Raw genomic sequence first — 13,430 nt, 5'->3', positions numbered from 1 at the left:
GTGTAGGAAAATCTTCACGATGCACAGAACTTCAGGCAGTGCACATGGTATTACAGTTTGTTCAGGAGGAGAAGTGGCCATATGTGCAATTGTTCGCTGATTCATGGGCTGTAACCAATGGATTAGCTGGATAGTCAGCGACTTGGAAAAGATCGTAATTGGAAAATTGGTGAGAAAGACATCTGGGGAAGAAATGTGTGGATAGATCTCTCCAGATGGGTGAAGGATGTGAAGATGCTTGCGTGCCGTGTAAACGCTCATCAAAAGGTGACTGCAGTAGAGAGGCCAATAGTGGATGGCCCACTCTGTGGACAGTCGGTCTCTTTCCCCAGCAAGCCCATCACTGCCCATTGGGCCCATGAACAAAGGGGCCATCTTGGCAGAGATGGGCTCAGAAACATAGACTTCCACTCACCAAGGCTGACCTGGCTACAGCTCCTTCTGGGTGCTAGATTTACCAACAGCAGAGACCAACACTGAGCCTTAGATACGGGGCCATTCCTCAGGGTGACCAGTCAACAGCCACTTCTTCCATGGAAAGAGCAATGCTTTTTCCTTACTGGAGTAGATATTGATTCTGGTTATAGATTTGCCTTTCCTGCACATAATGCTTCTGCCAAAACCCACCATCCTTGGACTTACTGTATGCCTTATTCACAGGCAGTATTCCACACAGTACTGCTTCTATCCAAGGAAGTGACTTCACAGCCACAGAAATGTAACAGTGGGCCCACAGTCACGGGATTCACTGGTCGTACCATGTCCCCTACCATCCTAAAGCAGCTGGCCTGAGAGAAAGATGGGATGGCACAGTTACAGAACCAATTAGACGGCGGCAGCATGGAAGACTGGGGTAAGATTCTCTAGATGGCAGTACAGACTTTGAATCAGAGTCCAGTATATGCTAGAGTTTCTCCCATAGCCAGGATCCATGGGTCCAGAAATCACAGGGGAATAGTTCCACTCACTGACACTCCCAGTGACCCCCTAGAAAAACTTTTGCTTCCTGTTTCTGCAACCTTAAGTTTTATTGACTTAAGAGTTTTGGTTTCGGAGGAGGAAGAACTCCTGCCAGGAGCCACAACAAACATTCCACTGAACTGGAAGCTCAGACTTCTCTCTGGCCACTTTGAGTTTCCAATGCTCTTAAACCAGCAGTCTAAGAAGGGAATAAGAGTGTCAAGAGGAGCGATTGATACAGATTACCATGAGGAAATTGGATTACTTCTCCACAATGCAGGTAAAAAAGATTATGCCTGGAGTGCAGAAGATCCTTTAAGGCATCTCTTGGTGCTACCGTGTCCTGTGATTAAAGTTAATGAGAAACTAAAACAGCCTAATGCAGGCAGGATGACGAAGGGCACAGACATGTGTGGAATGAAGGTATGGGTCACTCCTCCAGGAAAAGAGCTGAGACCTGCTGAGGTTCTTGCCAAGGATGGAGGAGATACAGAATGGGTAGTAGAGAAAGGTAGTTCTAACTACCAGCTAAGGCCACGTGACCAGCTGCAGAAAGAAAGATTACTTAACATGAATGTTTCTGCTGTATTTTGGTAAGAATGCATTTGTACAGATATTTGTGTTTTCTTTCTTCAATTTCTTTATCATGTGATATAATGTAAATTAAGAGACTATCATTGGTTATGATATTCAAGTTTGTGCTATTAAAATAAAGTCTCTCAAGGGACATTGCCACCTATTCTAAATTTATAATGCATTTGTGGTTGCCTAAGGGATAACTATATATGTTAGGTATAATCATGGTTAAAAAGATAATGTGTTTATGATTTATGTGGGATAGTTACATTTAGGCGTTATGACCTGGTTATTGTTTTCATTTGGAAATTAATCATGATATAAGGAGAGGATTGTGTGTCAAGTTGGCAAGGGGTGGGCTGTGATGACTATTCTTGGTTGTCTACTGGACTACATCTGGAATTAACTAAAAATCCAAAAGTGGAGGGCACACCTGTGAGGGATTTTTACTTAATTTGACATTGGTAGATCCACTTTCTTTTTCTTCTAATACAGGGTTTCTCTGTGTAGCCCTGGCTGTCCAGGAACTCATTCTGTAGACCAGATGGCTTTGTACTCAGATCTGCCTGCCTCTGACTCCAGAGTGTTGGGATTAAAGGCATGTGCCACCATAGCCAGACTTGGTAGATCCACTTCTCAGGTGGATTTTGAGGCGGGAAGACATTCACTTTTAATCCAGATCTTGAGGTAGGAAGACACACCGATTAGTGCCTTCCAGAACTATGAAAGCTAACCAGGAGGGAGGAAGGGCCAGTTCAGTCCCATTCCAAGGCATGTGGGCCACACCTTCTGCGGGAAACCTGCAGTAAATGAACATGGAAGAAGGGAGCTTTTGCTTTTTGCCTGCTTGCCCTTTCCTTGTCAACAGATCCATCCCTTCACTGACATTGGAGCCTACTTCTTCAGGATCCCAGCGCCTCCAGAAGACCAGCGGAGACAGCCAACCTTGTGGACTGAGCACCTGCTGGGTTCTTGGACTTCTGGTTCATAGCCAGCCATTGCTGGATTAGTCTTAAATCATTTTAATAAATCCCCTAGCTATATAGAGATTCATTCCATAATTTCTGTTACTCTAGAGAGCCCTAATACAGGTAGCTGCCAAAGACATCATATACCACATGCTTTGGTGAAAGGACACAGAAAAATCGATATCGGACTGAACTAGTCCTCCCTCCAGGCTAGCTTTCATAGTTCTAGAAGGCACTAATTGGGCTGCTTAGGGGAAAATTGTAACCAACAGTCCCACTTGGCTGAGGATCCTGGAGGCTACAGTATCAACACATCAGGCCTGATGGTGAAACTGTTACCGGTACAACCAGCTATTTTCTGATTGGATTCATGGACCTGATTCTGTAAACCCGGTCAAAAGCCCATGGCTGGGGAAACCATTGACTTTCTGGAAGGTTGCTAAGTGATATGTATCTGTCTAATTGCCTTCTAAATATCTGGGTTTCTGCCCAGCCATCAGTACAGCTGTCATCTTTGGTCAACGAAGTTTCTGTTACTGCAGAGACTCAACCGGTAGACGTGTTCCTGAATGCCCAGCCCGAATGGTACATCTATACATCCTATATCCAAGCCTCAGGGGACACCCTGGAAGAGGGAGGCGGAAGGATGGTAAGAGGTGAAACGTTGTAGAAAGCGATCAGCACTGATTATGGGATGGGGGAGGGGCTCCCTGCCACCAGTGGATTTATAGACAGTTGACAGATGGGAGGGAAGTAAGGTTCACGAGCTCCCATCCTCCAGCTTTTGGAGGCAGTTAACAGTTGCTAGGCAGAGACATTTTTTTTATTCAGTGGCACAGGCCATGCTCTTGTGTTATTAAACTCATTAGTTCATCAACCGAGACTTGGTCGGAATTGTTTCCTCGGTCTGTTGAATAGAAGTTTGTTCCTCTCACCAGAAAAAGTTGATGCAAGTGGGGAAAGCAAGATACAGAGTCGGGCAGACAATAATGCTCTCTTCTGGGTTAAGGGGAATTGTGCCTGTGTTCACACACATTACCGTGAAGAAACACTAGAAAGTATCACCCGGTACCTCAGGCGCCAATGCCTTCTACTGTGATTAGCACGAGAGTAAGTACACGTGAAGGAAAAAGGGTGGGGGGGACATAAGCACCCAGACACTACAAAACCAAACCCCTCAGATGTGATTTCCAACCTAAAAATATAGCCGAACGTGGTAATATGAGCACGCGGGAGGCTGAGGCAGGGGAACTGGCGGAGCACTGCCAGAACTACAAAAAAGTCGAGAGGATGAATGTCAATGAGCTGGCCCAGGTGAGGTTCATAATCCCAGCACGTGGCCCAAAAGCAGGAAAATAAGCAAGCTCACTTCACAAATGAACATCATGGAACTGGAGAGCGAGGGCTTGAGAGGACCCAAGTTGGATTCCCAGCATCCACATGGAGGTTCACACCGACTCTAGGCCCATACAATGTACATGATCCACAGGCATACACATAAAATAATTTTAAAAAATAAATGAACGTCACGAGAAGGAAGTGAAGAAACGGTTCCAGATGACTAAAGACCTAAGAAATCCAGACAATGGCTGCAGGGAGGCTCAGGCAGAGGAGCGGGATGTGTCTAAGGAGCGTTCTGGGGAGCATCCTGCCCCCATCCCCGAGCCCCCCTCCACACCCGGCGGCCGCGCAGCCGCGCAGCTTTCCCGGTTCCGCCTCCGCCAATCTGGACCCTCCTCGCGTTCCGTTCGTGCGTGCGAGCCGGCGCCGAGCTGGTTGGGCCGCGGAGGGCGGATGGCGGACTCGCAGGCGTTCTGCGTGGCCGAGGAGCGCAGCGGCCACTGCGCCGTGGTGGACGGACACTTCCTCTACGTGTGGGGGGGCTACGTGGTAAGGGGAAGGGGCGGGCGCGCCGGGGCGGCGCGGGAGCGGCGGCCGGGGGATGACTGCTGGCACCGCGGCACCCCCAGCGGCTTCCAGGAGGCTTGCCTGCGCAGCGCACTCCAATCGCCGCGGGCCGCCCGTAGTCGCCCCGGCTCCCCAAACCACCCAACCGGGTTCCCAGGGTGCGTGCCTCCTCCAGCCTCGGTGGCGCATGACTGGAGAGGACCCCAGGACCCTGTGCTGTGTTATACTGTCTTTATTGCCACGGTGCGACTCAAAATACCCAAGTCACCAAGCAGTTAAATGTATCAGCTATTTTTAGTGGCATTTCTTTGCTAATTAAGTACTTTTGGAGTCCCAAAAATAGATTTGTATTCGCAACACTGCACCACAGAGTTCTATGGTTGAAAATTCGTATTACCATGGCGGTTGGAATGTGAGTTTGTTTTGTTTCTATGATCGGAGGGTGATAGCAAGGATTGTCGAGTCGGAAAAATAATTCAGGTATACACGCCAACCCCGTTCGTTTACGGATTAGAAAATAAGCCCCACGGAAGCCCTACCGCAAATAGAAGCTACATCTTGTGACTTCCCTATACCTTTATATGACAGATCTGTAACCCGAGTGACTCACAATGAAATAAAGTACATAATGTGTGTGTTAAGAATTCTCAGGTCCAAGTGGATTTTTGTTGTTGTTTTGTGTGTTTATTCCTAATGTAGTGCAGTATCAGAAAAAAAAAATCAGAGTTAGTTTTTAAGAGCCCACTATATCTGGCATGTCCCTAGGAACTCTCAATTTTAACCAATAGGATCATAGGTTACTGTCTAATCTGTAAGGTGACCCCGTCTAGCCGACAAGTCTCCATTTTATTTTAATATTTTTAGATTTATTTTATGTACGTGAATGTTTTGCCTGTATGTATGTCTTTGCGTCTTGTGTATGCTTGCTGCTCGTGTAGGTCAGTACAGGGTGTTGGATACCCGGGACTGGCATTACAGATAACCATGAGCCACCATGTGGGTGTTGGGAATCTAATCCAAGATCTCTGCAAGAGTAGCCAGTGCTTTTAACCACCGAGCCATCTCCCCAGCCCCAAGTCTCCATTTTATAAAGAAAGGCATTGACCCTTTGATAGTCATATGATACCAGGGACTGCTTTCTGGAGCCTTATTTTATTAATTTAATTAGCTGAGACGATCTCACACTGCAGCTCACACAGGCTGGCCTAGAATTTCTCGGTAGCCCAGGTTGGCTCCAGAGTTAGGGCTAGCTTCCTGTTTTTGCCTCCCAGTGTGCAAACTTACAGGCAGGAGTGACCACAACTAGCTCTCCCCTTGTTTTTGGCTTTATCTGTTTTTGTTTGTTTGTTTGTTTTGTTTTGTTTTGAAACTGGTCTCAGGTACCACCGTGGAGCTCTGATCCTTTACCTTCCACCTCCTGAGTGTTGGGATTACTAGTGGTCCTTTCCTGGCCTGGCTGCAAACTTGTTTTTTTGTGAAAAACTAGTTTATACATAATACATAATAATGGCTATCTGCACATATTACATATACAAATGATGGCTGTGTGCACATGAAGTTTTTAAATAATGTTTTTAAGATCTACCACTTGGAGATACAGACTTACTAAATTTTATATGCTGTGTTATTATCGGGTTGTCTTGATAATGGTGTAAGGTAAATGGAAAAAATTAAAATAATAATCTTGCCAGCCAGGTTGTGTAGCAGCATACCTGTAAGACCTGAAGTTGGGAGGCAGAAGCAGGAGCTGAAGGGCCTTCTCTGCTAGATTGTGAGTTCAAGGGTAGCCTGGACTACAAGACCTTGTCTCAAAAATAATAGCAATCTTCAAATATCTCATCTTTGTATGGATTCACCTTAACTCCATAAATGAAACAGACCAGTGCAGAATTCTTTGGTGCCATAAAGGAAATGTTGGAATGTTTTAAAATTTTTATTTTACTCTTGAAAATTGTAATCAGTGAGAGTCCAGTTCTCCAGAATATTCCAAAGAGCAGAGGCACTACACACACAACCCTGAAAAATACAACACAGATTTAAATACTGGGTCTATTCCTTTCTAAACCCCAGGAGTCATCAGCAGTGCGGTAATGCCTCAGGCATAAGTGGGGGGGGATTGTCTCAGGTGTAAGCGGGAGGGGGGAGTCAGCAGTGCGGTAACGCCTCAGGTGTAACTGGGAGGGGAATAAAAGTAGGAAGCAAAAAAAAAAAAAAAAAAAAAAAAACCCAAAAAACCCCAGCATGCCTTTATCTCCAGAAAATGCAGGATTCTTCCAACAACTGTCCTAGAAGGGTCTTTGGAGCAGGAGATGGCTGAAAGGTCCTGGCAGCTGGAGGGATCCCGGCAGTGGCAGTCGGTGGTTAGGCGCATGGTTGGCGGTGTCAGTTTTCCTCATTAATGGGAGCAGTGCCTGTGTGGAAGCTGACAGATGCATGACCTGGAAGCGCAGATAGCTGTCTGAGGTGCTTCTTGCTTGAGTAATGAAGAGCCATGGAACTGAAGCTGGTCTCACAAGGCCAGTGTAGGTCATGCTAGGATATTGTTCTCTGCTCCCCTGTGCCTTTCCCAGTTTGTTGGCGTCCATACAGGCGGTCAGTGCTGCTGACAGGGCCGTGAAATGTGAAGGAAGAGTCATTGTCTGTCCATAGATGGTGTATATTCCTCTCGGGACCTCAGTCAGGCACTTCTGTTTCTCCTACAGTACTGATAAGGATGATTTTTTTTCTCAGAACTACAAGAAAATTTAATCTGTAAATATGATAATCTTGCCTGTTATGTATGGAAGATCTGTTTAGAGAATGTTTGAGAGGGGTGAAGGGAAGAGGACTTTAGTGCCAGAGACTAAAGTGTGTCGGCGCACGAACAGTCAGGCTATGTAACTGTTTTTGTTTGTAAAAAGCAGCATTTTGAATCTGGGTAACTAATTATACAATAAATGCTTCTTCTAAGATAGCTAGAGGAAAATTCCATCAGATCCTTAGGACTGACAATTAAACAGGAAAACAGAACTTCACTGTGGGGAAGGAAGAGGACTATTTTGAAATCCTGGGTCGAGAAAAGAAGATCTGAGTTGAGAAAATACATAAAGAAAAAATTGGCAGTTCAAAGTTTTTAAAATAGCTTTTCTAAAAGCACTGCGAACCCTAATCACAAATGAGGAAATATGTGTAATGTGTGTGGTAGACTCAAGTCCTACAAAAACCAAGAGCAGTTGGTAAGCAAGTTTCAAAGACGTGGAGGACATGGGAGGTAGAGTCCTTGCCTGTGCATATGAAGTCCTGGGCTGGATCAGAAAGATGGCCGCGTGGTCCACACTGTAGTCCCAGCGCTGCAGAGGTGGAGGCAGGGGCAGCAGATGTGCAGCTCACCCTTGGCTACATAGGGAGGTAATAACCAGTCTGGGCCAGAGACTCTGTCAAAGAAAAAGATTTGAAAAAGTAGAAATAAAATAGGGGTAAAAACATAAAATCCCATTGCCTACCTGTAGAGGAGCGTGGCACAGGCACCATGATTTCAGAAACTCAAGATGCCTGGTGTACGGGGTAGTGGCACAACTGCATCTCAGTGTCTGTCAGTCTGTAGACCTTCTGTGCGGTGTAAGACCAGATGCTGGGTCTCCAGTCTCCCAGACGCTGGGTCTCCAGTCTCCCTATAACCCGTGAGCTACTTAGTAGTCGTTTCTTACATGTTTGTGAGGTGTTTGCTTGTTTGAGACAAGGTTTCTTGGTAGCTGTGGTTGTCCTGAAACTCATTCTGTAAACCAGGCTGGCCTTGAACTCACAGAGACCCACCTGCCTCTGACTCCTGAATACTGAGATTAAAGGTGTGCACTACAATGCCCAGCTAAATTTTATGGATTTTATATCACCAAGGAACACATAAAATATTGTTTAGAGATAAACACACTCACCTGCTAGATTAAGAAACCAGGCCAGGGGGTCACTGTGAGTTCGAGGTCAGCCTGGTCTATAAGAGCTAGCTCCAGGACAGGCTCCAAAGCTACAGAGAAACCCTGTCTCAAAAAACCAAAAAAAAAAAAACAAAAAACAAAAAACAAAAAAAAACCCCAACCCCCCCCCCCCCAAAAAAAAACCAAAAACAAAAAAACAGGCCAGGAAGATGGCCCCGCAGGCCAGGGTGCTTGATCTAAGCTTGGTTACCTAAGTTTGCTCCCTGGAACCCACATGGTAGAAGGAGATAGGTTGTTTTCTGACCTGTATACACGTACCTTATGGGTTATGTGCACTATCCCCACAAAAAAAATTCCAAATAACTATAAAGAAATTTTTTTAGAGTTATCAGTATCACTTTCAAACTTTCTTGTTTATCTTTCTTTGTTGACCACACTGCTTCCCTCACCCACAGATTATCGCTACCTTTGTTCTTTGTTCTGTTTTATTTGCTATATAGTGTTAGTATAGCACACTAATATCATGGGCAGCGTCTTAAGATAAACTGCCTCTGAATGGGAGATTCCTTCCCAGCACTTTTAGTAGGATGACCTATAAACTTACAATGTGGGAAATAAAGACTGTTTCGAATGGATGTGGGGAGAAGGAGAGCCTGTGGTCAGTCTTTGTTTGTATATGTGTGAGTATATGCACATGAGTGTGCTTGTTCAAGAGTCCAGGAGAGAGCGTGGGGTCCTCTGAGGCTGGAGTTTCAGGCAAGGGTGAGCTAGCCGGTGTGGAGCAGGGAACTGAACGTGGGTCCCGTGCAAGAGCATTCATGCTCAATCACCGAGTCATTTCTCCCATGTGGTGTTTCTCTCTTTTTATTAATTCCTGTGCCATTGCTCCTCTGGTGGCTGAAGGGGTTTTATGTTTCCTTTGAATATCATTAAGCCTTGAAGCTCTTGCAGACACATTTGATGCTATATAAAACCTGCCACCAGCACCGTTATGGCCCCAGGATTCACTATTCTATTAGAACTGTTGACTCCATTCTTATTTTTTGTTAAAATCTTATGGGGGATGCTTCTGAGTATTCAGGTCTATGTTCTATTATTGTTCCTGTTATTTTATTTTTATTTAACTACTTTTTCTTTTGAATCAGGATCTTTTTTTTTTTCCAGACAGGGATTCTCTGTGTAGCTTTGGCTGTCCTGGACCTGCTTTGTTGACCAGGCTGGCCTAAAACTCAGATCTGCCTGCCTCTGCCTCCTGAGTGCTGGGAGAAAAGGCATGCACCACTACCATTACCATCACCGCTGGCCTTGAGTCAGGGTCTCATGTATCCCAGGCTGCCCTCAAACTTGCTATAGTCAAGGATAACCTTGAACCCTTGATCCTCTTGACTATCTCTTGAGTGCTGGGATTACAGGTGTACAGGTGCTCAGTTGATGTGATTCTGTGATCGGCCAGGGCTTTGTGTAAGCTAGGTAAGCTTACACAACTGAGCTACAGCCCCTGTGTCCTCTATTTTAAGACTGAATGTTCTGTTTTCATAATGATCAGAGTCCTTGATGAATACATCTTACCAGATGATCAATATCTTGAATTTCTTCTTTGACACTTTTAAAAATAGTTTTATGATGCATATATCTGTGAACAGTATAGTATTTGATCTGAGAATTTAATTATAGCGTATTTTCCCTTTCAGGTTTATGCTTTTTTTTTTTGGTTTATGCTTTGTTTTTCGAGACAAGGCTTCTCTATGTAGCCTGGCTGTCCTAGAACTCACAGAGATCCATCTGCCTCTGTATCATGAGTGTTGGAATTAAGGTTTGTGCCACCACCTCGAGACACATATTTTTTGAAATCAGTTTTAATTGTTCTTTCTAAAAATTGTTATGTGTCTGTATGTATATGGCTGCTGTGTGTGGGAGTACCTACAGAGGCCAGAAGAGGGCGCAAGATCCCCTGAAGTAGAAATAGCAAGTTGTGAGCAATCCAAGTGCCGGACTTACATGCTGGGATCTGAACCATAGTCCTGGCTGTCCTGGAACTCTCTCTGTAGACAAGGTTGACCTCAAACTCAGAGATCCGCCTGCCTCTGCCTCTGAGTGCTGGGATTAAACCTAGAGATTTAGCTGTCTGATGCCATCACCACTAGCACCACCCCACCTCACCCCACCCCCTCTCCTCTTAGTTCTCTTATTTATTATCCATTCCATTTCTTCAGGATCTGTGCTATAACTTCACTAAATATCACCAAATAGTTCTCAACTTCAAGCCACGATCTGTTATTTGAAGTGTGTCCTGTGCAGTGTTGCGCTGTGTAAGCTCACTGTTACTCAGCTGTTCCACTTTTGGTGAATGCTGTTGTTCTTCATTGCTATAACCAGCAGTGCTGCGGCGAGCATTCTTGCATTGTCTATGACACATGCATGGGGTGTGTTCATTCTCTAGGGCATGTACCAAAGAGTAGAATGTCGGGCCACTTGTCAGGCAAACTGAATTGGAGATTTCAGACTGTTGACAAAATATTTGTATTAATTTGCATCTCCACCAGCCTCCTCATTCTTCCACATCCTAAACAACATTTGGTACCATCTGCCCTTAATTTTTCTGCCAACACAGCGAGGGTGACATGGTATTTCATTGTAGTTTTGGTTTTCATTGCTCAGATTAATGATGTTTGTCGTGTGTGTGTGTGTGTGTGTGTGTGTGTGTGTGTGTGTGTGTGTGTAGGAGTGCAGGGACATGTGTACTCTGGTGCATATGTGGAGGTCAAAGGACAGCTTTATGGAATTCGTTCTCTCCTTCCCTTTGTTTCCGCCATGCGGCCTGTCTGCTGCTGCAGATCCAGGCGAGCTGGTGCTCTTTTTGGGCGATTCTCCTGTGTTTGCCCCATGTCTGGGGTGCTGGACAGAGGTTCCCAGGCTTGTGTGGTAAGTGCTTTTACCACAGAACCAGCTTGGTGGTCAAGGTTACTGATGAGTGTCAGTTTGTTTTCATAACTTTGTGATCTATTTGTGTTTTCTCTTTTGTGAAAACACTGGTCTATGCACTTTTCTGTTGGGTTTTGTCTGTGTGTGTGTGTGTGTGTGTGTGTTTTTAAGATTTACATGAATTCTTTTAGTATATAGTTACATGAATTGAAAATGATGGGCTGGTGAGATGGTTCAGCAGGTAAGGGCACTTAGTGTCAAATCTGATGATCTCAGATCGGTCTCTGGGATCCACGCTGTGTACTGTGGCGCACACACACACTAAATGTAAAAGGAAAGAAAAAGCCCTCTCACATTGGAGAGGTGGCTCAGTGCTTAAGAGCACTGACTGTTCTGAAGGACTGGGATTCATTTCCCAGTGCCCACAAGGTTGCTCACAATCTTCTGTAATTTCAGGCCCAAGGGATCCAACACCATCTTCTGACCTCAGTTATGTGGTGTGCAGACATACATGCAAAAAAAAAAAGCACTTACACATTTAAAAATAAATACAATTTGAAAAGAAAATGTCAGTTTGGAGTTTGTTTTTGCACTTTCTCAATAGTTCTTTCTTTGGCCAAAAGTTTTATATAATATATTCTAATATAATTTTAATCCCTACTTTGTGTTTTCTATATCTTGTGGCCATTATTCTCTTCCAAACATTTTAGTTTGCCTTTCATGTTCAAATCATTATTTGTTTGGACCTATAGTTTACTTAAGGAAACATTCAGAATTTCTGTACTTACAGCAGTATTCTTTTAAATATTATTATTATATTTATTTATTTAATTGTTTGTCTGAGACAGGTTTCTTTGTCTAGCCCTGGGTGGCCTGGAACTCACTCTGTAGACCATGCTGGCCTCGTACTCACAGAGATCCTAGAGATGTCCTGCCTCTGCCTCCTGAGCAGTGGTGAAAGGCATGTGCTGCCACACCGGCCTGGTGTACTCGCCACTGAACGTGTCTTCTGTGTTCACCTCTCGACTGTTCCTCATTCTTCTTCCTTAACTTTTGCAATTTGAGGATTGCTTCAGAAGGGTTTGTTGTTCTTCATTTTCTTTTTGTTTACATAGAAATTATGCAATTTATTTTTAGTCATTTTATTGCTCCCCTAATTACATTCATACGAATGCTTCATAAAGTTCAAGGTGAAGAACTGCGCTTGTTTATTTGTGTGTGCCTGTGTTGCAGGGTGGGGTGTACATGTCACCCCGAATGTGTGATCTGAGGACAGTTGGCAGGGATTAGTTCTCTTCTTCCACCATGAGGGTCCCCAGAGGTGCCATTCAGGTTATGGACTCTTTTCCTCGCTAAACCTTTTTGTTGACTCTCAAAGTTCAAAGGTCAAGAGCCAAGCCAGGGGTGCAGCACAGCTGGCTGCTAGAACACCTGCACAGCCTGCACAAAAGCCGAGACTCAGACACCACGGGTGCAGGCTGTGACAGCAGCATCACTACAGATAATTCAGTGCGGAGGGCTGGTTGGTTCTTTGGTTTTTCTGTGATGGGAGCAGAGGAGTGGAAAGAAATCTGTTTGACTAACATTTCACGGGGGGCACAGAAACCCAAGTGTAGCACGAGTCAAAGAAGCTGGCACTAGTTGCTCAGGGCCTTCACCCCCGCATTACACCTTCTTAAATGGGCTAAAGCGAAGCTGCAGTCAGTTCTTCGGGAATTAACCTGCTTAGCTATCCAGCATAAATTCCATTTGCCATAGCCGGCCGGTGATGGTGCACACCTTAATCCCAGCACTTGGGAGGCAGAGGTGGGGTGATCTCAGTGAGTCTGACGCCAGCCTGGTCTACAGAACAACTTCCAGGAGAGCCAGGGCTACACAGAGAAACCCTGTCTCAAAAACAAACAAAATATTCCATTTGCCTTTTACATATGAGGTGTTCTGGCACTAGTTCTGTAGACTAGGCTGGCCTCGAACTCACAGAGGTCCGCCTGTCTCTATGAGGACACTGTCCAAAGCTCTGAGAAATTAACTATAACAAGTAGATGTGATCTCCGCCCCTGTGGTGTTTGTGGTGAGCTGCAGGCCTGTCTGAACAAAGTGAAGCCCTTTCTCAGGCAAACAAAGAAAAACCAAATAATTTTTTAAGGTGTACTGAGGTCTGAGATAACAGCTTTCCAGCCTGCTA

At 45.0% G+C, this 13,430-nt stretch overlaps 1 protein-coding gene across 3 annotated transcripts in view; it reads left to right on the top strand.

The window, feature by feature from the left end:
- The first annotated feature begins 2,022 nt into the window (after positions 1–2,022).
- Klhdc1 (kelch domain containing 1) overlaps positions 2,023–13,430 on the top strand; it is a 37,422-nt gene continuing 26,014 nt past the window's right edge. The window contains exon 1 of one of the 3 annotated variants that reach the window (XM_048415610.3): positions 2,023–3,153. In XM_048415610.3, the coding sequence (XP_048271567.1) occupies positions 2,953–3,153 (201 nt within the window). In that variant the 5' untranslated portion in view covers positions 2,023–2,952. Of the gene's footprint in view, positions 3,154–3,174; positions 4,395–13,430 lie in introns of those variants that run through there. The other 2 variants (XM_085697584.2, XM_048415609.3) reach the window with 2 other exon arrangements.

Source organism: Myodes glareolus, chromosome 11, assembly GCF_982192425.1.
Source record: "Myodes glareolus chromosome 11, mMyoGla1.1, whole genome shotgun sequence".
NCBI classification, from domain to species: Eukaryota; Metazoa; Chordata; class Mammalia; order Rodentia; family Cricetidae; genus Myodes; species Myodes glareolus.
This window is presented reverse-complemented; position numbering and strand designations above follow the sequence as displayed.